The sequence below is a fragment of the Delphinapterus leucas genome, chromosome 1 (assembly GCF_059928025.1).
Source record: "Delphinapterus leucas isolate spDelLeu-1000000601 "Yukka" chromosome 1, BTC_Dleu_Yukka2, whole genome shotgun sequence".
Taxonomy (NCBI): Eukaryota; Metazoa; Chordata; class Mammalia; order Artiodactyla; family Monodontidae; genus Delphinapterus; species Delphinapterus leucas.
The window spans coordinates 177,350,419-177,375,044 of NC_143129.1; the positions used below are offsets into that span (position 1 = coordinate 177,350,419).

At 55.4% G+C, this 24,626-nt stretch overlaps 1 protein-coding gene across 15 annotated transcripts in view; it reads right to left on the reverse strand.

The window, feature by feature from the left end:
• Nucleotides 1-458: 458 nt before the first annotated feature.
• Nucleotides 459-24,626, reverse strand: part of ARHGEF10L (Rho guanine nucleotide exchange factor 10 like) — a 139,399-nt gene continuing 115,231 nt past the window's right edge. For 2 of the 15 annotated variants that reach the window (XM_089900115.1, XM_030763898.2), the window contains 3 exons: nt 10,395-10,569; nt 2,869-2,991; nt 459-1,537 (listed from right to left, as the gene is read on the reverse strand). In XM_089900115.1, coding sequence (XP_089756241.1) covers nt 999-1,537; nt 2,869-2,991; nt 10,395-10,569 — 837 coding nt within the window. In that variant the 3' untranslated portion in view covers nt 459-998. The other 13 variants (XM_089900134.1, XM_089900132.1, XM_089900138.1 and 10 more) reach the window with 9 other exon arrangements.

Consider the following 24,626-nt stretch of genomic DNA (forward strand, 5'->3'; position numbering starts at 1 on the left):
TTGCCAGATGGATGCCAAGGCCTGTGCCTCCACACCATTCCAGAGCTGGGGCCCAGCCTTCTCTTCCAAAAACTTTCAGAAAAGAAACTCCCAAGAGCCCCTGCCCGAGCAGAAGAGAACTCTCTGGGGTGATGGAAACAGTTGTACCTGTGCTGTTCAATGCGGTTGGCACTCACCACCTGGGCACCTTGAGCCACACTAGAAATGTGGCTAATGGGACCGAACAATTGAATCTGTGATTTTATTTCATTTTAATTAATTAAAAAATTAAACAGCTACATGTGACCAACGGCGACTGCACCGGACAGCACAGTTCTAGGGCCTGTTCTCGCGGTGCCTGGCCTGGGTCCTTCCTGCTGGTTCCAGAACAACCCCTATCCAGTGACAGCTGCTCTGTCTCTTCGCCCATCACATCTCGAAACAACAAAACAAAACAAAAAAACAACCCTCAATCCAAGTACTGATGTTATTCTTGCCTTTTATTCCAGCATCTCCCAGAGCTCCAATATGTACAGACTTTATACACATATAATATACACCATATATACGTATTTATATATATTCACACACCAGCCCACACACTCTCATACACTCACACACACGCACCCTTCCAGGAAGGGTGCGTGGCCGCCCCTGAGCCCCGCTCGGGCCTGGACAAGAGGCACTGGGCTTGCCAGGCAATTGTGAGGTTTTGTGTTTTTTGCTTTTAAAAAGAAGGCCATCTTCTCCAGAGGTGTCCTCCCTCTCCCCAAACCCAAACCACTCCCCTAAACACTCTGAATTTTTTCTTTTTTTTCTTAAAAAGGAAGAGGTTTTCCTCTGCCCTGCTCAGGTAGTTACCAGAGCTCCAGGCCCGTCCGCATGGCGCCATGCAGGTCCCTGGAAGGCATTGCCACCCAGTGCTCCCTGGGGACCCTGGACCGCTGGGAGGGTCCATAGCAGGCCGAGAGCCTGGCTTGGCTGCGGCCAGGCCTGTAGCTGCGCGGCCTGGGTGGGGGCTATAGCGTCAAGGGCACCTGCCAGATGAGGAGGGCGCTGTCCGTCTCCCCACACAGGGCTGGTTTCCCACTGCCGCCCGGGGCGCCGCCGAAGTTGCGGTAGCCCTGCCCTCCGGAGATGATAGCCACCGAGCAGATCTCCTTGCGGTGGGCGTCACGGGCACAGGGCCGGCTGCGCACCCAGACGTCGGGGTCATCAGCCATCTCGTAGATGGAGCCGTCCTCCTCACTGTGCTCCAGGGCTGAGCCGTCCATGGGCTCCGGCTCCCGCACAGAGAGCAGCGGGCCCGGGAGGTGGGCGGTAGAACGCAGGCGGTACTGCAAAAGGATGCCCTTCTTGCGGGTCAGCTCTCGGCCCACGTGGCTCGCAGGCACGGGTGCTGGCTCATGAGCCTGACTGTCTGGCTTGTCCTCCTCGGCTTGTGGCCCCTCGGCCTCCTCCTGGTCACTCCGCAGGATATCGGGGGCCAAGATGCTGGAGGCCATGGCCAAAAAGGCCACAGGTCCACAGTGACCGTTGAGCGAGACCATGCCTTTCCCTGCAGGAAGAGGGCAGAGAGAAGGGGCCCAAAGGCCCAGAGTTTTAAAGACCCAACAGGTCTCTTGGAGAATTTCTGGGTTTTGTTTTTGTTTGTTTTTTTTTTGGTTATTGCCATCTACGTTGTTATCTTCCCAGAAGGCCATGGGTCTGGGGGAGGGCTCTCAATGCTCCAGGGTTACTTTCTTTGGAGAACTGGAGCAGGGGAACACGAATGACTTTATAAACCACATGGGGAACCTCGGTGTGAAAGCACCTGCAGCTCCCTGCCTGAGCCATCCTCACATCTCTGTGCTTTTGCCCAAGCCATTGCCTCTGCCTAGAGAGCCTTTCCCATCCACCTAACTCTACAGCTCAGCCTTGAAGCCCAGCTCAGCTCCTCCACAGGGCACCCTTCTTGCCTTCAGCCATGAAGAAATGACCACTTCTGTCTCCATGCCCTGCAGATTCCAGGACACCTGCCATCATAGCACCTGCTACCCTGACTACAAGCTGCCCCTACCAGACTCTCAGCATTTGGGGGCAGGGTCTCTGCCCAATGCATCCCTGCAACCCCAGGACCAAATTGACCTATGTGATAAAATCATGAAAATGGGAAATCTTACAATTTAGGAAGAGAGTCTTCTTTGGCAGAGAGGTTTGAGCTCCACCTGGGGCTGGTCTCCCTCAGGACTTCTCCCTCCCACTGCACTCAGCCCCGCCCTCCGGCAGCAGCTGAAAGAGGCCACTTCGTCATCACCCTCAGGACAGAGGCAGAGAGGGGCCCAGAGCTCTGGGGTCTTCCCTGATCCTGGACCCCAGTGCCACAGTCAGGGCAGCCCTCCCTCTAATCCATGCAAACACAGCTGCACATGGATCCCCAGCCCCAGGAGCCCTCAGGTATTTCTACCACTGGAGCCTGGACACTTTGAAGCTGCTGTGGGGAGGGGGCAGAAGGGGCCCCACAGATCCTCTACCATTAGTCAGTTGTCTCAGCCAATCCCCAGACCATCTGGCCAATATGCCTACTGTGTCCATTGCTAGGTTAGGTAATTGAGACTCAGAAAGAAGACTCAGAAGGAGACTGCAAGGCCAAGGTGATTTAATTCCACTGAGCCACAGTGCCACCTGCGATGACAGAGGACGTTAGAGAATGGACCCCCACCCCCATATCAGAAGAGAGCGCAAACACCTGGGCACAAGATCCACCCTTCCCTGGCCGTAGGTAGCTGACTCCCCGGGCCCTGCAGGACTGGCTCCCAGAGCCTCACCTGTGATCTTAGGGATGCCTTCCAGCCGAGGCACAGGCAGCAGGACAATGACACCCTGGTCAGTGCCCACCCAGAGCCTCACCTGTGATCTTAGGGATGCCTTCCAGCCGAGGCACAGGCAGCAGGACAATGACACCCTGGTCAGTGCCCACCCAGAGCAGAGCCTGGCAGATGAGGAGGCCGGTGACACACAGGTGCTTCTGGCCTGCAGAGGGAGAGGTCAGCATGAGCGGTACGTCCTCTCGGGGGGGGGCAGTGGATGGGGGCCACGGCAGGTGAGAAAACGGCACAGTCTGGGCTCCTCTCCTGAGATAAGCAAGAAGCTAGACAGGGTTGTGATTAAGCTCTGGGGCTTGGGAGGCTAACCCGGCTGGGGTCTGGCCCCTGGGTCCCCCAGCTGAGGGTTCCCCCGACGCAGCCTCAGTTTCCTCCTCTGTAAAGCGGGGCTGCCTTGAGGATGCTATGAGGGAAGGCCACGGTACTGGCCCACGTGAGCATGGCTGGCTTATCTTGGCACAAGGTGTGCACTAAGGGCCGCCCGTGCCAGGGACACAGCTGGCCAGCTGGGGAGTGAAGGGAGGCCTGGGAAAGTGGGGGTTTGAGGGTGAAGCAGATGGTGCAGACGGGATGCGTGGGGAGGGGTCCAGGTGAGTTGGCAGTCTGTTGCAGCCCCTTGGTTTCCAGCCCGGGCTTAACATCTTGCCCACACGGGCCCTTCCTTTGGCGAGGGCAGTGTGCCCTGCAGCCCCTGGTCCCAGCAGTGAAACGGGCACTCAGTGCCAGGCGCTAGCATGTTTCTGATGCCAGTCCAGATCAGTTCTCATCCGGCTATCCCCGGGGCTGTCTCTTCCTTTTAGCGAGAACAGCAATAGCAGGGAAGGCGGGTCCCCCTGCTCTTCACAGGGAGGAAGCACAGTACGGGCTGCACAGCATGGTGACTGCGAGCACAGCTGCGGGGCCAGGCGCTGGGTTCAAACCCCAGCTCTGCTACTTCCTGCCTCCGTGTCCCAGAAACAAAACCTGTCTGTGGCATGGTTCCCTCGCTTGCAAAAGGCGACAATGATGATATTTCAAAGCCTTGTCCTGAGGAGTAAATGAGCCAATGATTGTAAATCACATAATCCAGTGGCTGGTACATGGCACTCACAGGTAGGGGCCGTCTGCCATCCTCGCTGCTGTTCCACTGCTAACAATTCCGGTCAACGGGAATGGGCATGAAGGAGGGGCTGGGAGCCCACTCCTGCCCCTCCAAAGGGCCGTCTCACTTCTGGCCTGAATTGTTCTGCCCAAGGACAGGATTATTCTCTCCTCAAATTCAAAGTCATGCCATGACGCGAAGTGATGCTTAGAACAGGGGGTTCTCGAGCTGGGCATGCATCAGCACCACCAGGAGGGCTGAAAACGGAGGGGCCAACCCCAGAGGTGAGCCCCAAAACTGCATTTCCAGCAGGTTCCCAGGTGATACCGATGCTGCTGGGCCCGGGACCACACTTTGAGAAATACTGCTTTGCAGTTTCCAAAGCACTTCGTGTACCTGCCCTAGCCTGACATAAGCCTTGCAACAGCTGAGAGGTACGCAAGACCCGGATGCTGTGCTCATTTTCCAGACAAGGATTTTAAGGTCCAAAGAGGTCACCCAGCTGATGAGTGGGGGGTGGAGAGTGGGCAGGAGCAGAGCTCAGGTCTGCCGCTTCTTACGGCCTGATGCTTTCACTGCCTCTCTACTCGAGCAAATTACCTGAGTTCCATACCTGTAGGTGTATGGGCTTCCTCTGCAGAGCAGAGTCGTGTGGCTCCATGGTCACCCCAGAAGGAAGGTTACTATCTTGGGGTTCACACAGCATTTCCTAACACACTGGTCTATACCATCACCCATCCATTCGCTCGGCACCCCAGCACATCCCCAGGACCTACTGTGTGCAGGACGCTGCACTCGGTGCTGGAGGCACAGGGGGAACCACGCACACAAAGTTCTGCTCCTAAGGAGCAAACATTCTAGAACTTTCTACCATAATGGAAAGGCTCTCTACCACACTGTCCAATTCGGTAACCATTAGCCACATATGGCTACTGACACTTGAAATGTGGCTAGTGGGACTGAGGGGCTGAGTTTGTAATTTCTTTTAATTTTAATTTTAATGGTAGCTACTGTACTAATGCAGCCCTGGGAGGGGAAAGAGGAAAAGAAAACAGAAACAAGGAATATAGCTACTAGGCAGAGGAGTGAAACGGGGCAGTGAGGCAGAGAGTGGGTGGGAGGATGCCGGGGTTTCGTGCCTTACTCTGCTTCCTGGGGGGATGGGGAGGCTGCATCCAATGACAAGGAGGCGGCAGCCACGCCAAGACCCAAGCAAAAGCCCTGGAGGCGGCACGTGCAAAGGCCCTGTGACGAGATGAGCTCGCAGTCTGTGGAGGACTGAGCCAGTGCAGCTTGGGGATGAGGGCTCTACGAGACAACGGGGGGAGGGTCAGAAGAGTGGATGGGCCAGGGCTAGGGCTTTGACTGTTCATTCCGAGCGTGATGAGGTGCCACTGGCAGGTCTAAGCAGGGGAGTGATGCACCCGGATTTTAGAGGAGCATGTTAGCTGCAATGAGACGGAGGACTGGGGTGATGGGGGGAGCAAGGAGACCAGCAAGGCAGGGATGGTGGCACCTGAGACACGGTGGTGGCAGGGAGATGGTGAGAAACCAACAGGTTAGAGACAGACCTGTTGACAGACTGACGGGGAGCGGGGAGGGGAGAGGAATCAAGGACAGCTCAGAGTTTTTTGTCTCAAGCAGCTGGGTGCATGGCAGTGCTGTGGACCGAGACCAAGGAGGAGCAGGCTTGGAGTAGGAGTCCAAGTTCAATACCGGATGTCGTTTGAGATGCACATTAGATACCCAAGTGGAGCTGTCAGCAGGCAGTGGGATATAGGAGTCTGGCGACGTGATGCAAACTCAGCAAGTCTTATTCATAGTGTTGATTCAATGTGGAAATGGAAGCCACAGTGGGAAAAAAGCCAGTTTGTCAGGGGCTATTTCACAAACAGTATCTGGGTTTGGGGGAGCTGGGACTCTTCCCCACATCCTCATCAATTCAGAGAGTGTAGGCTCCCAACCACTAGGACAGCCTCAGAGGACAGTCCAGCCGTGGGTGATTCCAGCCCTCGTGAAATCAGAAAGTGCAGGAGGCTCGGTCTGTGAGCCCTCTCACGTCACCACCTATCTTCTCTTCTTGGCTCTGCTCAAGGTCTGTAATTCCTCTATTTCTCCCTTTGCTCATTTACTGTTTGCCTTCCCAAATGTAAGCTTCCTGAGGGCAGCAGCTTATCTGTGTCTCAAAGTTGATTCCCCAGCTCCTGGCCGAATACCCTGGTTCACGGTAGACACTCGAAAAGGACCTATGAGTTCAGATCTAGAGAACAAACTAGTGGTTTCCAGTAAGGAGAGGGGCCGGGGGTGGGGCAGGACAGAGGAAGGGGATTAGAAGGTACTAACTACCAGATAGAAAATAAATGTGCTACAAGGATATATCGTACAACACGCGGAATATAGCCAATATGTCATAGCGACTATAAATGGGGTATAACCTTTAAAAATTGTGAGTCACTATGTTGTACACCGGAAACTTATATTGTAAATCAACTGTACCTCAATAAATATTTTTTAAAAGCACCTGTGAGTAAATGAGTGAATGAGAGAATGAATGAATGAAAGCAGAGAAGTGAGTAAGGACACAGGTGTTGCTGTCACTTACCAGCTGCGTGAATCAACAAGCCACTGTCTCTCATTGTTCAATGAGTATTACAAATGTCCCTTGCTCGATTTTATGATTATTAGCAATATTATATATGTATATATACACAGGGAGTATGTATATAAATATATATGTCTATACACACACTATAATATATACACACAGTTGAGCACAGCTCTTGGCCCATAATATATAATCAAAAAATGGAGGCTATTAGGACAATATTTGTGATTATTAAAAGGACCTAGTCTCTTGGGATCAGCTCCATCAGAGCCAGAAACCCACGAAAATAATAAAAGCCAAGAGAGGGAGCAGTGGCAAATGTTCCATCTCACATGCCTCCCCTCCTTTTCCAGGGCCCCTGAGGCCTCAGGACCAGCAGGAGATCATTTCCTGATGCCCCTGCCTCCCCTCGGCCCCCACTGGACTGCAGAAACCTGGCAAACGAAAGGAAGGCAGCGAGAAACCAAATGAGATGGCGGAATGGAGAAATGACTTCATCTGCAGACCTCATGCCGAGGCCCTTCCTCCTCCCACTCTGCCTCGAGGAAAAGAACAAGGCCCTGCACAAACAGAACGAAAGGAAAAAAGAAAGTCTAATGGTGGATAAATATTTTATCACAGAGGCTTAATGCAGCAGTGTTCAGCTCACCCAAGCCATCTATCTGGAGATATACAACTTTAAAAAGCTCAGGCTCTCAGAGAACATTTTATTAATGACCTGTCTAGTTAAGAGGAGGAGGGAGTTTAGGTTCAAAAATGCATTAATTCCAGTTGGGGACGCGAGTGGAGGAAAGGGGTCGGGGAAAGGAAGCGTGATGAATTTTTAACATGCCCTTAAAACATATCCGCACTTAGAGGAGGAACAAATTTATTAGTAATTACACAGTTATTTCATTTGGTGGGATGGGGGAAGAAAAAATACCTAAAAGCCTTTTAAAAATATCTCTAATAAAGAATTTAAGAATCCTGCTCTTTTCTTCTGCCGGGGCACAGTGTAGGGTGGATTTGATGCCCCCCTCCACCCAGGGCTGGCTCCTCCTGGGCTCACGGTGTCCCGGCCAGCAGGGGCCCGGGCTCCCCAGTGTTAGGAAAGGTCAGGTCTGGGGGAAGGAGGCCCAGGACAGTAACTCCTCGGGACCTTTGGGAAGCCCTGAACGCAGGAAGCTCAGCCTCCACTCTGACGTGTCCAGGGCCCAGCTCCAGGAGGTCGGGCAAGCGGACAGGTGGCTTCTGTCTGTGCCGATGTGGTGGGAGGGGCCCTGACTGGAGGGTTGGGGGGTGATGCACGGCCGAAGGGGACCAGTGCAATGAGGGGCAGGGACTGCCATGAAGATAACGATGGTGGACGATACCATCACGCACTGGAGCCGGGGACCGTGGGGCGCTGTCCTCACCGCCTCAGGTAAGGCCCACACCTGCCCTGAGAGGCGGGGACGAAAGGTGGGAGAGGCTCCCCACTTGCTTCCGGTCACAGAGCTGGAAGGCGGCAGAGCCAGGATCCCAGCAGGGCCTGTCTAACTCCGGGCTCTGGTCTGCCCTACGAGCTCTGACTCAGATCTCCGGCCCTCGCTGTACAGATGGGGAAACGGAGGCCCGGGAAGGGGGAGGCCGCCCAGTGAGAGAGCTGTGATTCGGGTCCTGGCTCTGGCCCCTCAGCGGAGTGACCTGAGGCCAGTTATTTAACCTCCTGGGCCTCCGTTTACCTGCTCATGAAAGCCAATGTCCTTTCTTCTTTAAGGGTAACTGCAAAGAACAAGTCAAGACAGTGGACGTGAAAATGCATCTTAAACCTACAGTGGGGTCGGAGTTGTGCAGCGGGAGCCTGCTGGGTTTCCACCTGCAGTGGCTCTGTCCACAAAGCCTGCCTCTGACTGCGTGATCAACTTGATTCTTTCTCTACTCTCCACCATCCCCACAGATAGACTGAGAAGATGCAAAAGGCCCATAAGATTATCTATTTCTTCCACTGTTCCACTAGCTTGAAATAACTTAGCTAGCGGCATAAATGTGGAAATATTTCTGTGATACTGAGAAACTTTTACTGTAGTTAAAATAGATTTACCTCATATATAAATACTATGAAAGACAATGAAACTAAAGCTAAAAAAAGGAAGGAAGGGAGTGAGGGAGAGAGGGAGCGAGGAAGGACCCATAACATAGGTCTCCCAAGCCCCTACCCCAGACCCCAGGAGCAGGTTAGGAAGCCGTTTATTCTCCTCATGGATGCCCCAGACCTAGGCAAGGCGTTTTCCCATGCCTGACGCCATTTATCCTGAGCCAGGAACCACTCTCCATCCCACAGAGGGACCAGAGGCTCCAGGAAGCAAAGAGACCTGCCAAGACCCGACAGTGGCCAAGCCAGGACTCTGGCCACCTCTGAAAACATCTCTTCCCCTGTTACGACCAGCGGGACTCTGAACTGAGTCCGACCTCATGTGACTCCCTGTCCTGCCTCTGGCCACTTTACCCTGATGAACAAACCTCAGTTTCTGCATCTGTAAAATGGGGACAGTGAGCTCCTGTATGTAAAGCCCTTGGGACCTAGCTCACTGTAGGGCTCCTGGCAGGCTGGCAGCCACTAGGTACTATTGCTGTTGTTGTTGATCTTGTTGTTAGTAACCATTCCCCACTCCACCCCCCTTGGCCGCTTCCAGCCTCTGCCATGGCCCATCTGCCGAGCCCCTCTCACAATCAGCTCCAGGTTCAGCCTGCCACGCCTCTCTGTTTCCCTGGCCCTGGGGCCCTTCGGTGCCCCCAGCTGCTGCACCCAGCCCAGTCGGCTGAGCTTGAACAGGACAGTCCCCACACCCTCCCAGACCAGCCCCGGGTCAGGGCAAGCCAGGCCAAGGCCTGCTAGCCCTGAGGGCTGCTCTAAAGCCCGCTGGGGGTAGGGATGGACCCTGAGCACATGTCTGCCCTGGCTCCCAGCACAGTCCACAGGGATCTGGGCGGCAACTGGGGCAGCAGACAGTATGGGAGATGCCTGGAGCCGATTCTACGGATGCCTCGGCAGGTGCCGGGTGGCAGCGGGGGTGCTAGGTGAGCTCAGATCTTAATCCTCTCCGTGGGTCTCACAAACAGCTCTGCAGGAGGAAGCACGGGCCCCAAGGGGATGATGTCCAAGGTCTTCACCCTCCCCTTGCCCCAAACCTGAAGGCAAACTAAGGGGGACAATTGTCTTTCTTTAAAAACCTCTAAGGAGGGCTTCCCTGGTGGCGCAGTGGTTGAGAGTCCGCCTGCCGATGCAGGGGACATGGATATGTGCCCCGGTGCAGGAAGATCCCACATGCCGCGGAGTGGCTGGGCCCGTGAGCCGTGGCCGCTGAGCCTGCGGGTCCGGAGCCTGTGCTCCGCAGCGGGAGAGGCCACAGCGGTGACAGGCCCGTGTACCGCAAAAAATAATAATAAAAAAATAAAAATAGAAACCTCTAAGGAAAGAGACCCTTAGTTGACCTTCTCTCTTTCCCTTTGCCTTATTCTGAAGGTGATTTGAGGCAGAATTGGGTTTTTGGTCAACCTGAGGAGCGGGAGGTATAGATGAGCCTGGCTTCCTGCCCAGCGTGGCTTTTTAGCGGCCGCCTGACTTGGGGGAGTCCCCTGAGCTCAGAGCCTGACTTCCCACGAGCCCCCGTCTGCTGTGCTGTGATGACAGCCAGAAGGGCTTTGGAAGGACAGGCCTGGGTTCAAATCCTGAGCCCACTGCTTCCCCTCTGGGAGGCCCAGTTTTCAAGGCTGACGAAAGGCTGCCTCAAGGGTTAATGAGATGGGCTGGGCTGGCCGTGGAAACTGCTTCCCGGATGTCTGCTCCCTCCCTCCCTTCACAGCCCCAGGACAGCAGGGCATGACGGCCCAGCAGCAGCCTCACCTGGCAGCAGGAAGGTGGTCCTGGTGGCTATGTTGATCTCCTGCAGATGCTCCAGCGTCTCCGTGTGAAAGAGGCGGATGGAGGAGCCGGAGGAGAAGGCCATCCAGACGCCGCTGCCCGCCTTTACCATGTGTGTCACACTCACGGCCGCGTCCTGGTGTGCCTCGAAGCTTTGCTGCGGCACAGAGGGAGGGCTGTCAGTGCTGGGTGGGGCCGGCCAGCCAAGCATCTGGGAGCCAAGCTAACCTGGCCTCTGTCTGAACCCAAGTCAGAGGGAAGAAACCTCAGAAGCCCGGCAGTGCTGTGTCGGTAAACATTTTAACAACGGGCGGGGGGAACCCTGGTGTGTTGTGTCTGCTGATTCCCGTGGCGTAAATACTTCTAACATGACCCATCTCAAGCTACCCACGTGACAGCACCGAACGTGGAGCAAGGGAAGACAAGCGCACACCAGGCTCTACCATGACGCTGATGCAAGGGAAAGACAGAGCTGCAAGTCTACGGAAGAGGAAGTGACAGCTTACATATATTATCTAAAGGTCTGAAGGCACCAACAGAACAGAACTCTCGGGGAAGGCAGGTGGGTGGTGTGAGCCAAACCCTCATCTTCACTGCAGGGAGGCAAGACATTATGTCCAAAAACTGATAAACCCAGAAACAGTGGAGCACACAACTGAGTCACAAGAAAAGTGCCCGGTGGATTAAAAACAGAACAGGTGAAAGTATTTTCTTCCAGGAAGCAGGACTGGAGACGGGGAGTAGGAAGGGCCTTTCCAGATAAACCATTATGTGCTATTTGATTTTTTTTTTTTTACAGTTTTAAATAAAATTTTGATCTTTCATAAAAAAGGGCTTCCCTGGTGACACAGTGGTTGAGAATCCATCTGCCAATGCAGGGAGACACGGGTTTGAGCCCTGGTCTGGGAAGATCCCACGTGGTGCATAGCAACTAAGCCCGTGTGCCACAACTACTGAGCCTGCGCTCTAGAGCCCATGAACCACAACTACTAACGCCCGCGCGCCTAGAGCCCGTGCTCCCCAACAAGAGAAGCCACCACGATGAGAAGCCTGCACACAGCAACGAAGAGTGGCCCCCACTCACCGCAACTAGAGAAAGTCCGTGTGCAGCAACAGAGACCCAACACAGCCAAAAATAAATTAATTAATTAATTTAAGAAAAAAAAAAAAAACTCTTACAAGAGAGGAGATAAACATCAGGCTTCCCATCTACTGCCGGAGAAAGTCTAAGTTCCTTAGCTGGGCTTTCCAGGCCTCAGCTCTGCCCCAACTCCCACCTCTCCTGGCAGGCTCCCTATGCTCCAGGCCAACCAGAGCCCGGGCCTGGAGGGTGCTCAGGATGCACTATGCGGCCACGCCTCTGCCCTCGAGATGGCCTGTCTGCAGTGTGCACCACCCACTGCCCTCCTGGGAAAAGCTTTTCACCATCCTCAACCGTGAAGCCCACTCCAGCCACCCTTGCACCGGCCACTTCCTCTGCCTGCCACATTCCAGCCTGACAACATCTACTCCACTCTGGCCCTGCTCGGCTGCCTCCCACACCGGTCCAGGCCCGTCAACACCCTCCCTGTTCAGCATAGGGCCCACTGCACAGTGAAATCTGGTCAAAGAGCGAATGGATGGATGCTTGAATTCCAGCCATGACATTGAGTTGTCACTTAAACATCGACAACCCCAGCGCACCAGGCTAGATAGAGGCCCAAGCACTGGGGACAGTCAGGTAACTCTGGTGCATCCACCCGGTGGACTGTCCTACATCTATTCAACGTCATGTTTACAGAGACTGTGTGATGAACGTAGAAGAATGTGAATGTTATAGCAGTAATTGCAAAAACAAACAAAAGCAAAAGGCCACATTCAACACTGGGGGAGGGGAAGGGGCAGGAGAGGTGAAACCTGCGCACTGAGGATTATTCCAGGGCCGTACCTGCTGATTTTCCTCCTTTCCAATTGTCTGATTTTCCTTTTTTTTTTTTTTCTTTTTCTATAAAGAGCAGATCTTGGGTGGAAGCCCAGGACAGCAGGAGGTGTTGGCCAGAACATCAATGTGGAATCAGGCCTGTGGTTAAACCTCATTTCCTCAATAACTTCCCAGGTCTGGGCCTCAGTCTCCCCATTTGTAGATGGAGGTTGTCATGAGAGTTATAGGGACTCCTGGGTGAGGGAGAGCTTAGCACAAACCCAGTTCCTAATACGGCCTCATTCATCCAACAGATGTTCTTGAGCCCCTACGATATTCCTGGCGTGGGTCTAGGTGCTGGGAATATAGTGATGAACAAGATAAACAAGGGGCCCACACAGTTAAAACAAATAAAGATTACTCCCAACGGTAAAAATACTGGGTGCCAATAAGATTGGGTGACCAGAGAAAGTCTCTCTAGGAGGTAGTATTTGCCAGAGATAATAAAAATGTGAAGGAATCGGATCTGGGATGTGGGATGGGGGAGGGGAGAGCATGTCAGGCAAAGGGTACAGCAAGTGCAAGAGCCCTGGGGCAGGAATGAACTCGCCGTGTTTGAGAAACAGAAAAGTGGTCAGTGTTGGGGAGCACGGTGGCAAGACAGAGGTGGGACAGGGGGTCAGGGGCCAGATCACACCCGGCAGCCCTGAAGTGCACGGCGAAGAGTTTAGATTGTATTCAAGTGCGGGAGGGGGCTGAGCCTGGTAAGTGACAAGTTCAGGTTTACCTTTGAAAGAAGTTCAGTTCGAGGGCTGTGTGGCAGCGGGCTGGAATTCTGGGCCTCGCATGGGCTTAGCCAGTGACAAGTGGCAATAAAAGGACTCGGTTTCTTTTGCCGCTGTCACACCAGTCCCAGCTCAACCCCAAATCCATCCCCGTTCAAATCACTGGAGGTTTCCCACCGAGATAAAGAAGCTGGGGCAGGGGGCTCTCCATGGGGAGCCAAGCCAATGAACTCAGTGCTCACTCCCGATCAGAACACGGGGCCCAGGCATCCCTGGTGGTGCAGTGGTTAAGAACCCGCCTGCCAATGCAGGGGACAAGGGTTCGAGCCTTGGTCTAGGAAGATCCTACATGCCGTGGAGCCACTAAGCCCATGCGCCACAACTACTGAGCCTGCGCTCTAGAGTCCGTGCGCCACAACTACTGAGCCCATATGCTGCAACTACTGAAGCCTGTGCGCCTAGAGCCCATGCTCCGCGACAAGAGAAGCCACCGCAGTGAGAAGTCCGCACACCGTAAGGAAGAGTAGACCCCGCCCGCCGCAACTGGGGAAAGTCCGCGCACAGCAACGAAGACCCAACGCAGCCAAAAATAAATAAATTAAAAAAAAAAAAAGAGAACACGGGGCCCCGTGGAGGGCAAGGCTGTGAGACGGCTGATGAAATGGCTTTTTCTGAGCCAGTCCCTGCAGGCTGAGCTCTGCGGTCCAGGTGGGGTGGCCTGACGGACGGGCTGGGGGGGGGGCAGGAAAAAGCAGGGTCCCAGAGGAAGGGCCCCAGGCTGCTCTTGGGAGGCAGGGTCCCAGCGCGCAGCTAACCCCTGATGGGGGGGCCCCTCGAGCAGAAGCTGCAGCTCCCTCTGGGGCAGGAGTGCCTCATCTCCTTCAAAGTGGGCGCTCCAGTGGTGAGGAGGGGGTCGCGTATCAGGCCGGGCACACTCAGAGGGCAGGGAGCGATTTCCTCCCTCAGACTGGGGGCTCAGATAGGGCCTCCTGGGGGGGTGTCTCTGTTGCTCCTTCCTTGGCTCCCCTCCTGTGCCCCGGTGAAGGCCCGGGCGCTGGAGGCTCAGCCAGGCAGCCCTGGGATGTGAGAAGAGGCCTGACCCCCTCACAGCCTCCACAAAGCCGGGCTCAGTCCGTGCAGCGCAGGGCAAGGCGGGGAACGTCCAAGTCTCTGGCCTTTTGCTCCGCAGTCTACTGCCCACTGCCCTGGCAGTGCTGGCCGGCAGCTCCTTTCCGGAGAGGAGCTCTCCTTCAAGGAAAGAAACCGCTGTTGGGGGTGAGGGGTGGTTATCTTCCTGCACCAGCCTGCATTCAGCTTTCCTAAAGGCTCAGACCCAGGCCGAGCCCATGGTTACAACAGGACACCCCCCCGAGGGGGTCCTTGCTGGGAGAGTCCAGCCGAGGAACCACCAACCCCCATCACAGATGAGACCCTGAGGCCGGATCCGCAGTCTCGCAATGCCCGCCGTCAACGAGCAGATGGCTGAACGGATGGGGCAGTGGGATGGGAGGGGCACCCAACGTGCTTGTCTGCAGACTTTTCCAAACACCGGCACGCACGTATTTGCACATGAAAGCACAGACACATAGTAACCAACAGGAAGACGTGCGCAGGCTCACGCACGTGCAACAGACTCCTGCCCGGCTCCCGAAGGAACGTCAGAAGCATTTCCTGCCTCCGGAAAAGCCAAACCGCACTACAACCAAGAGACCTGGGCCCACGGAAAGCTGCACCTGAACCTGCGTGCTGCCGCCAGACTCTCATTAGAAGAGAACTCAGGGCTTCCCTGGCGGCGCAGCGGTCGAGAGTCCGCCTGCCGATGCAGGGGACGCGGGTTCGTGCCCCGGTCCGGGAGGATCCCACATGCCGTGGAGCGGCTGGGCCCATGAGCCATGGCCGCTGAGCCTGCACGTCCGGAGCCTGTGCTCCGCGACGGGAGAGGCCACAACAGTGAGAGGCCCGCGTACCGCAAAAAATAAAAGTCAGCAGAGGACATCCAGGCTCATTTCTCCAGAGGCATAACACGTCTGTCTCCAGGCCCAAAGGGCTTTGCCCAAGGCCGGTGCAAAGCTGCCAAGTCCAATGGTAAGGCGAGTGGGGGTGAGGGCAGGGATAGGTGTGAACAGGGGCAGCTCCAGCCTCCGCCCCTCACTCCTCAGTTATTCCTGGGCTGCCAGGACCCCTCCCCACACCAGGAGCCTGCTGGAGGAAGCCGGGTCTGGGGCACTGGGGCTGGGCCTCCTGGGCACGCAGGGCAGGGGTAGGTGGCACCCTGGCATTGTGGGTCCCCCAGGAGGGCGGAGGGAGCTGAGCACAGCACCCCTGGGTGGGAGCAGGCGGCAGTGAGGCCCAGCCCTGGCTGACACTGGGTTCGGAGCTGACAAGCATACATCTCATTTTGTTTTCCAAACATGGGGTGTTTGCCTGCCCAGAGCCGGGGAGGCTATCAGCTTATCAAGCTCTCCTCTCCTCCCAACCAGGATCAGGTGAAACACTGCCCACCTGGCACCCCAATTCCAGGCCATGGCTCCCCATTCTCACCTCTGGACCCCTCCTCTAAAACCTGGCCAGCCTGGGGGGCCCAGGAGTGGGAGGACCACCTTACCATCTAAGAGGCCTTTACCCCGTGTCCCTGAAGAAGGCCCCCTGCCCCCCTGCACAACCAGCCCAGTCACGCCCCTCCTCTGAGCCCCAGAAGGCCTGATACTTCCTGCCCACTCGGCCCCTATGGTCCAGGCACGGCTATTTACCGGCTGCTTACCTTGCACCAGGAGCTGCTCTGTTAGGATGGTAGTCTGGACGAGAGGTGTGCACACAATGGCCCTCAGGCTACACCAGCCTGCCGCCGGTTTCGGTGAATCTAGTTTTATTGGAACATGGTCACACCCACATAGAAAAGAATCCATTCAAGTAGGTTGGGAACTCACTACACAACCTTGGTCCTTGTTTAAGGACAAAAAGATCCACAGAAAAAATCCTGAACTTTACTTAGTAAACTTGGTGGTGGTAATGGAACAGGCACAGTGATTCTGACACTACACAGTGTGACTGAAGTACCCTGATGTTATTATTGGGAACCAGGGTAAACAGCAAGAGTCAAGTGTAGAGTGAGAAGTTAGGGTAGAGCTCTATGACCTTGGACTTGAATTAGAGGTATCGGTATGAACTTGAGATTTTTCTCCTGGCTCTGTCCACTGAAAGTGTCTGGAAGCAATGACACCCCGGCAGCAGGGAGCACACCACTTCTTGATTTCTAAACACCATTCCCCACGAAAGGGAACCCTGGAGAAATGGCTGATTAGAGCAGGGTAAGTACCAGATGAGCCTAGAGCTTCTCTAGAGGCAGACAAGCAAGGAAGTGCTCAAGAATGATGAGGAAGTGTCCACAGGACCCAGAACCCAGCACAAAGGGGCCCCTGGTGTGCAAATCGGGGACAATTTGAACATCAAAAGTAATAACAATGGTCCTGGATGATAGCACACTGGATTTTAAAAATACTCTTTGAATTTGCAGCAGTAATAAAGGAGGAGGGTTAAGTGGGAGGGGAGGAAACTCCTCTTTAAATAAAGTTCGTAGTGAAAATTCACTGAGGAACAGGGTATTCTCCCATTTTCCAAGAATCCCCCACAGTAATTACAAAGGAAAACTGGTACCTTTACGATGGGGAGACCTGGCAGACCCCCACCTTAACCAAGTGATGAAGGATGGGACCAGCCTGCATTTCCCGCCTCCCCAGGGATTCGATAGGAAGGCATGGCTTCCTACACCGAATCTGGCCAAATACTCCAATCGCATCAGGAGGAAACAATGGGGCAATTCCAGCTGGTGGGACCTATGAAAAGACACTGGCTTGGATCTCTCAAAAAAGTCACTATCATGGAGAGCAAAAAAAAAAAAAAAAAAAAGGAGAGGAATTATTCTAGATTAAAAGGAGACAAAAGAAACATGACAACCAAATGCAACATGTGTTCCCAGCTGGATGCCGGAGGTGGCAATGGGCAGTAGCTATATTTTGAAGACAACTGGGAAAACGGGCCTATGGTCGGTAGATTGATGGGCACGATAATGCTACTGAGGTTATATAAGGGAGCCCAGCTGAAGTATTTACGTATGAAGGGCAATGATGTCTGCAACTAGCTTTTAAGTGAGTTAGCCCCAAAAGGTGTGTGTGTATATGTATAATATGGGAAGAAAATTATGGTAAAATGTTAACAGTTGGTTTACTAGGTGAAGACAATTTGTGCATTCATTGTACTATTCTTTCAACCTCCTGTAGTTTGAAATATTTTAAATTAAAAAGTTGGGAGTCAGGGGAGTAAAGTTATTTTTGAAAAAAAAAGGTTGGGGCTTCCCTGGTGGCGCAGTGGTTGGGAGTCCACCTGCCGATGCAGGGGACGCGGGTTCGCGCCCCGGTCCGGGAAGATCCCACATGCCGCGAAGCGGCTGGGCCCGTGAGCCATGGCCGCTGAGCCTGCGCGTCTGGAGCCTGTGCTCCGCAACGGGAGAGGCCACAACAGTGAGAGGCCCTCATACCGCAAAAAAAAAAAAAAAAAAAAAAAAAAAAATGGTTGGTCGCTGGAGGGGAGGGCCCGGGCCTGACTCCCGGCTCCCAGCTCATCTCTGGCAGGGTCACTGGGTCTCCTCTCTCATCTGCCAACGGAGATACAAGGAGAACCTGCCTTACGGGGAGCTGGGCAGTTCATGGGACGGGGCCAGCACACCGTGAGCGCCCCACGCACGCGGCTGTGGGCAGAAGCGGGTCGGGGAGCAGGGACAAGGCAGCGTCCTGCAGCTGCCCACGAAGCCCCGTCCCCTTCGCCCTCTCCCAGCAGCCTCACAGCAGCCCTGCGGCAGACATTTGCTCAGAGGGTCTCAGGTGAGTAATCCCACCCCAAGTAGTGCTGACACAGCCCAGCCTCAGTCTTACAATATTTATGTGCCTCCAGGTGATGCTTCTGGGCCTGGTTTCCATAAATTCCTGGCGTGAGCAGCTCAGCACTCAAAGTCATTAGAGCTGCGATAACGCCACGGAGCCGGGAAGGGATGCTGGGGCCTTCGGGGGCCAGGGGCTGCCAAGGAAACGTCAGGAGGCTACTGCTCGCTGGGCACCTACTGTGTGCCAGGCCATGCCACATCTGGTATTTCATCTTCCCAGAGGCCTTCACGAAAGAAGAGGGAAAGAGCTCAGAAGGGGACACGATGAGCCCAGGTGACCCGCCAGACAGGGGCAGAGTTGGGGTGTGGGCCTGACCTGTGGACTCCAAGCTCCAGGCTTGCCCCCGACACCTTCATGCCAAGCTCCCCAGCAGGGTGTGGGCGTGAAGGGGCTCTTGCCTCCTACTCGCTGCTCGGTCACCACAACGAGCTGGCCTGGGAGGCCCGGTCATGGGCCAAGAGACCATCCACGGAGCGCTCACCAGCACTTTGCCAGCTCTGGCTCCGCTTAGTATCCCTGCAACCTGGGATGAAGACACCACCCTTCCATCCTCACCTAACAGGCAGGATGCCGACGCTTCGAGAAAGCGGCGTGGGGTCACTCTGCCAGCCAGGGGACAGGCTGAGGATTGAGACGCAGAGGTCATGCTCCAAGCCGCTGCACTGGGCAGGCAGAGGCAGTCTTTTAAAGACAATTAGGACACAACTCCCTTCCCTTATCTATCTTATTCTTACCAACATTTTACAGCTGAGAAAACAAATTGAGAGGCTGAGTGCCGTTCACAAAGTCACTGTGCTTGGAAAATGGGGGGAAAGCCAGGATTCCAGCTTAGAGTGACCCACTCGTCCCAGTTTGCCCAGAGAGACCCCAGTTGTAGCACTGGAAGTCCAACTCCTTGTCTGGACGAAACGGGACAGTTGGTCACCCTAATGGGACTCCAAAGCCTACATGTGACCTCTCAGCCATGGACAGACATCTTCGTGGGGCTCCGTCCAAAGCTTAACACTCTGCCTTCAGAATCGGACCTGGTCAAGGCCAAGGGGATGGTGTGCCAGCGGGGAGGCTTAAGATGTGGCATCCACCTCTACCTCTTACCAGCAAGTCAGTTAACACCTCTGGGTCTCAGTTTACTCATCTGTAAAGTGGGGGTGAGGCCATTCTTGTCTAGCAAGAGACTTAATTGGGTGCTGGGCTCTCCTGGCTCAGGGCCACCCCGGGAACCTAGAAGGGACAGAGGGAAGGATGACGTCTCTGCCCTAAGAGTGATAGCCGGTCCCAAACTTGTCTTCAACAACCCATTTTGGAATTGATTGTGCAAAATTTGGTGTGTTTGGTGCATTTTTCTAGAAAGATGATCAACAGTTTTTGCCAACATCTCAAAAGAGTCTGTAAACCACTCTTGCCCCCCGCCGCCAAGTTTAAAATTCCTGCACTGAAGCTTCTTTATCACTAGGCACTTAAGGAGGTGGGCACAGACCCTCCTTGCCACCCACCACACCCAGAGCAAGGCCCACAGAAACCGCCACTGCAGGGATGGTTGTCCTGCTGTGGCCACACCAACGTTTTGTCTTTGAAAACAAAACTTCAATATCCCGTAATAAACTACAGTGGAAAAGAAAACAAAGCAACCAACCAAAAAAAACTAAACCAAACTGACATCCACCTGTGCATCTGGCTGAAAAACATCTCAAAGTGTGGGCTATAGATATTCTCCTCATTAGTCCTATTTAATTTCCTTCTGTTTTCTTCAGTTATACAAGCCAGCACATGCAGTGCAGACACCTGAGGAGGGAGCCGGACTGCCGGCCACCTGGGGCCACCGAGCACCCTGGCTGTGGGTCTGCTCCAGCCTTGCTCTGGACTAGCAGGTGCCGGGCTGCACCGGGGTCTGCCTGGTGCCTGTCCCTTTCCAGCACCACAGGGACCCCGGTGAAGACCAAGCAGAAGAGCCGGGGACGTGTAGCTCGGCACCTGTGTGCATCTGGGCTGCGCTCACCACAGCTCAGCTCCACTCTGGGAGCCCCCGCCGGCCCCGAGCTTTGGTGGGACTGCGGAGCCTCTGGTCAGATGAGGAAACCGAGACTCAGAAGGGGAGTGGCCTGTCCTGGAAGTAGTGGGGCCGAGCTTGGCTGCCTGGCTCACCTTCGGTGTGACATCACTGTGGCCTGAGGTCATCTTGTCACCTGCCTCCTGCTTTCGAGAGGTATTGAGGCCATGGGCTCAGGACCAGACCATCAGGGTCTGGGTCCCAGTTCCACCACTTCCTGCCTCGGTTTCCTCAACTTTAAAAGGGGGGGTAATGAGGTGACCACCGGCATAAAACTGTTGTGAAGGTTATACGGGTCGCTACTCACAAAGAGCTTGGACCAGCCTCTAGGTGAGTCTCGATAAGCGTTAACTCATGAGGGGGGGGGGTCTCTGTCAGCCCTGTGACCACACCCACACCAGAGCGGCAGGTCCATGGGGGTGGGGGCCGCTGCTGGAGCCCAGGGCCCTGCACAAGGACTGGAGCCCCAGCCAGTGCAACACCTGAGCTGGGGGCTGGAAGAGCCAGGGAAGAGGCAGCCTGGGTGGTCAGGCTGAAGCAGGGTCAGGTGTGATGGAGCTTTGCTCTAGAAAGAACCCCCGTGGTGGCTCAGCATTGCTTTCCAGCTCCAAGGGGCAGATGGCATTACACCTGCCGACCCTGCCCCGAGCGAGCCTGTGTGGTGCAACTCCAGGCACCCACCCAGCCCTCCATGGCCCCCACCCCTTCACACGGAATCTGCTCAGCACCTGTGGCACCTGCTTAACCAGAGGGGGGCCTCCTGCCTCGTGACGGCCTGGACTCCAGATTCCCCTTGGGCTCAGCAGCAGAGGTGAGCAGGCTTGGCCAAGGCGTCTTCCCTGCCATCCCGCTCAGGGCACGAGTGAAAGGCTCTGCGGAGGGCCACCTCTCGGACCAGGCGCAGATCCACACCCAAGGCGCTGGGGAGCTGTGGCAGCCATGTGAGAGATCAGGGTGACTGTCCAGAGCGGGTGGGAGCTGGGGATGGGGCCAGGGGATAACGGAGAGGGGGGACTGATTCCAGGCTTGACCCAGGCCCTCAGGTCCCGACAGGGTCCATCAGCACTCTCAGATCACAGGCAAGGACCTGTATGACATTAATACACTCGGCCTATTTCCCTCCCTCTCGTGTGCACGGCCCATGTGCACTCACATGCACATGTGCTCGTGAACACGGGCACTGGAGTCACAAGCACCCTGAGATCTGGGCTCCACCACCTACTGGGGGAGAGGGGTCCCTGTGATCCTGAGCAGGTCCTGTAGTCACCATAAAACAGCGGCTGACACCTGCCCGCCCTGCTGACTCCTCACCGGGCAGAGAGCCCTGGGAGTTTTACGTACATCACGCCGCTTAGTCCTGAGGTAGGTTCTGTAATTATCCCCATTTTATAGGTGGGTAAACTGAGGCAATAGGTGGTGGAGCTGGGGGTCGAAACCAACCAACCTGGCTCCCGGGCCCACACTGACCATCAGCTGAGTCTGCTCAGACCACAGCAGGGGCAGCCGGCAATGCGTCTCAAGGTTCCCACCAGGCAGACCCTCCCCCAGCCCAGCGGCCAGGCTTGCAAAGGCCATGACATAACCACCGCGTGCACCCTAAGCACCGGGCACTGGCCTAAACCTCTCCCGGTGTGACCCCTCCCAGCCTCCACTGTATTAAGGCCCAGCCCAAGGCCTGACATTCCGTGGGTCCGTCCGTGGCTCTCTGTGTTTTTGCCAAGCCCCAGGGGATTGGACAACTGCTGCTATGGTGTCCCCATCCCTAATCCTGCAGCAGGGCTCAGAGGGGAGAGTAACCATGGTGGAGGGGAGGACAGACTGACAGCCAGAGATGCTGGGGGACAGAGGCTCAGAAGACAGAGGACTGCCCACTCCCCACACCTCACCCCCAGCGCCATCGTCTGCCCCTGCCCCATCTCCAGTCCCAGTCTGTTCTCTCTCCAACGTCCCCTCCCATCTGCCTTCCCTCTACCGTCTCCCTTTTCTCCTCCATGGTTTCACAGAACCTGTTCCCTGAGCCGACAGCTTCAAACAATTTTTTCTTTAACCGTGAAATCCTTTCATCAACCTAAATCTTCCAGGACGGGGGGAAACCAAACATCAGAGACAAGAAAGCCCTGAGCTCTTCTTGGTGAGGAGAGAGGAAGCCTGGAGCCCAGCCCCTTAGCCACCCAAGTCCCACAGGACGTCCCTTGAGATATGTCCCCACAACCCCCAGACCCCAGAGCAGAGGCAGCAACCATGGCCCTGGACCACTTCTGACCCATCGGTGCCCCCCCCAGGAAAGGAGCCCCACGGGATCCCCAAATCCACCCCCCACATTCTATCCTTCATAAGCTTCCTGAAAGGAAGACCTTCTGAACATCTAACCTCAATTCTTCAGGCTACTAGAAAACACTTGCACTCCTTTGGAACTTGTTACTTTCCTCCTGGGAAGTCTCCACAACCTTTAGAAAGTCGAGTTCTCGAGTTTCACCTGCCAACTTTTAATTAAAGAAAGAAAAACAGGATGACAACAATAAAAATGACACACACACTGAAAAAAATTCAGAGAAAACTGCTGAACTGAGCTGACTCCATGGAGTGTCATGACTCCTGATCCACAAGCTTGGGTGACCTGAACACCAGGGCTCTGGGCCTTGGAGTCTCCCTGGACGCCCGAGGACTTGGTGCATCTTCCCACGCTCACACCAATTTGCATACCATTACCCAAGAATCCCTGCGCCTGGATTTCGCTTTTGCAAATTCCCACCTGTTTCGTGTCATAAATAAGATAGGAGACAGAAAACTAATACAGGCCAGTGATGCATTATTCATGCCACGTCACACTGTTATGATAGAGTTACAACAGCTAACACATGCAAACTAAGTTTGGGCACTAAACGTGAAAATTAAGGCTGGGGAGGGCGGGTGTGCTTGGGACGGGCAGGGGGCTATCTGGGGTCTGTTGGCGTCCAGGGAACCAGAGAAGTTTCTTCTCTGGCGTGCTTAATGACAAAAAGCGTGAGTTCCGGTATCAGAAGCCAGCACCCAGGCACCGGGGTGGTGGCAGGGGACGGAGCAGTCGGGGCAGACGATGCTGGAACCCCTACAAGGCGGGACTATTGACAACACGCACTTGGGAAAGCACCCGTGCTCAGCACCGAGCTCTGGAGCTGGTCAGCTCTTCTGCCCACCCTGGCCACATGCTCCTTACACGCTTAGATCCACCACAGACAGAGCCCACTTCCCTGATGGAAACTTCTTTTCTCGCCACAACCTTTCACTGAGCACCCACTATACATCAGCCTGGTCTTGGCACCAGGAATGTGCTGGGAGCCCGCCAGGCACGGTCCTGCCCTACAGGGCCTCGATCTGGCGAATCTGATAATCGTGGCAAGTGCTGTGGAGAAGGGCCCAGTGCCGGTGCTGTGACCCAGTGCACATGGATGAGGGGCCAGACAGGCTTCTCCAGGGTGGGTGGGGCGCCGGGGCCCAATGAGAAACAGCTGACCCGATTAACCCTCACAACAGCCCTGTGGAGTGGGAGCCGGGCCCACGGCCCAAGCCGGACGTATCTTGCCCTGTGTTCCGGCACTTTCCAGGCGGGGCTGGGGGAGCCTTGGCCCCAGGCCTGTACTTCTGCAATCACACCCAGGAGGTTCTGGGAAGAAAGGGGGTTGCCTTGGAAACGCCTCAAGGCCGGCGCAGGGGCGAGTCAGAGGTGGGACCTGGGCCCTCGTGTGACACAGCTGTCCTACCCGCATCTGTCCCACCTGCCGAGTCCCTCTGCCCAGCGGTGGTGGCTGCTATCGAGTAGGACCCACCCCTCCCAGCCTCAAGACCCTCTGACCAGCCCTTTCCCCAAATTCCTTCCCACCTCTTTTCTGGTGTAGCCTCCTGGCCCGCTTCCTCCAAGGCACTTCTCCATCTGGCACCAGGGCCCCAAACCTCCTCCCGCCCAGATTTTCAAACATGTAAGGCAGCAGCCAGCCCCCATCTCAACCCACCCAACAGAGGAGGGGGTCCCTGCACGCTCCCACCAGCACCGGCTGAGAAGCTGGTGCAGCGCCCAGCCCTGGGATGTGCTGGTGAACAAAACAGACCAGGTCCCGTTTTCATCTGTTTATGGCCGGGTGGGTGCAGAGGGACAACAACAGTCCTGGAGACAATTTCAGACAGTGACCAACGCTCTGATGACAATAAAGCCACTGACGTGTCAAGACCCTGACTGGGGGTGGAGGTGACTCTGATGGAGCCGCCAGGGCAGGCCCCACTGAGGCCACGGCAGCTGAGCCAAGACTGGGGGATGAGAAGCAGCTGCCCGAGGGACAAGCTGTGGGCACAGTGGCCCTGCCCCAGGCAGGGGGACAGCAGAGGCAAAGGCCTAGTGGTGGGAAGAAGCCCGGCATGTTCAGAGGCCAACAGAGGGGCCAGCGGGGCTGGGGAGCAGAGGTCACAGACCACAAGTCAAGGGGCTGCTTTCTAGCTGGTATCCCCATCTGAACAATGGGCCCAGCTGACCCCTGCGGCGACGCGAGGATCCAATCGCATAAAGCACACTCG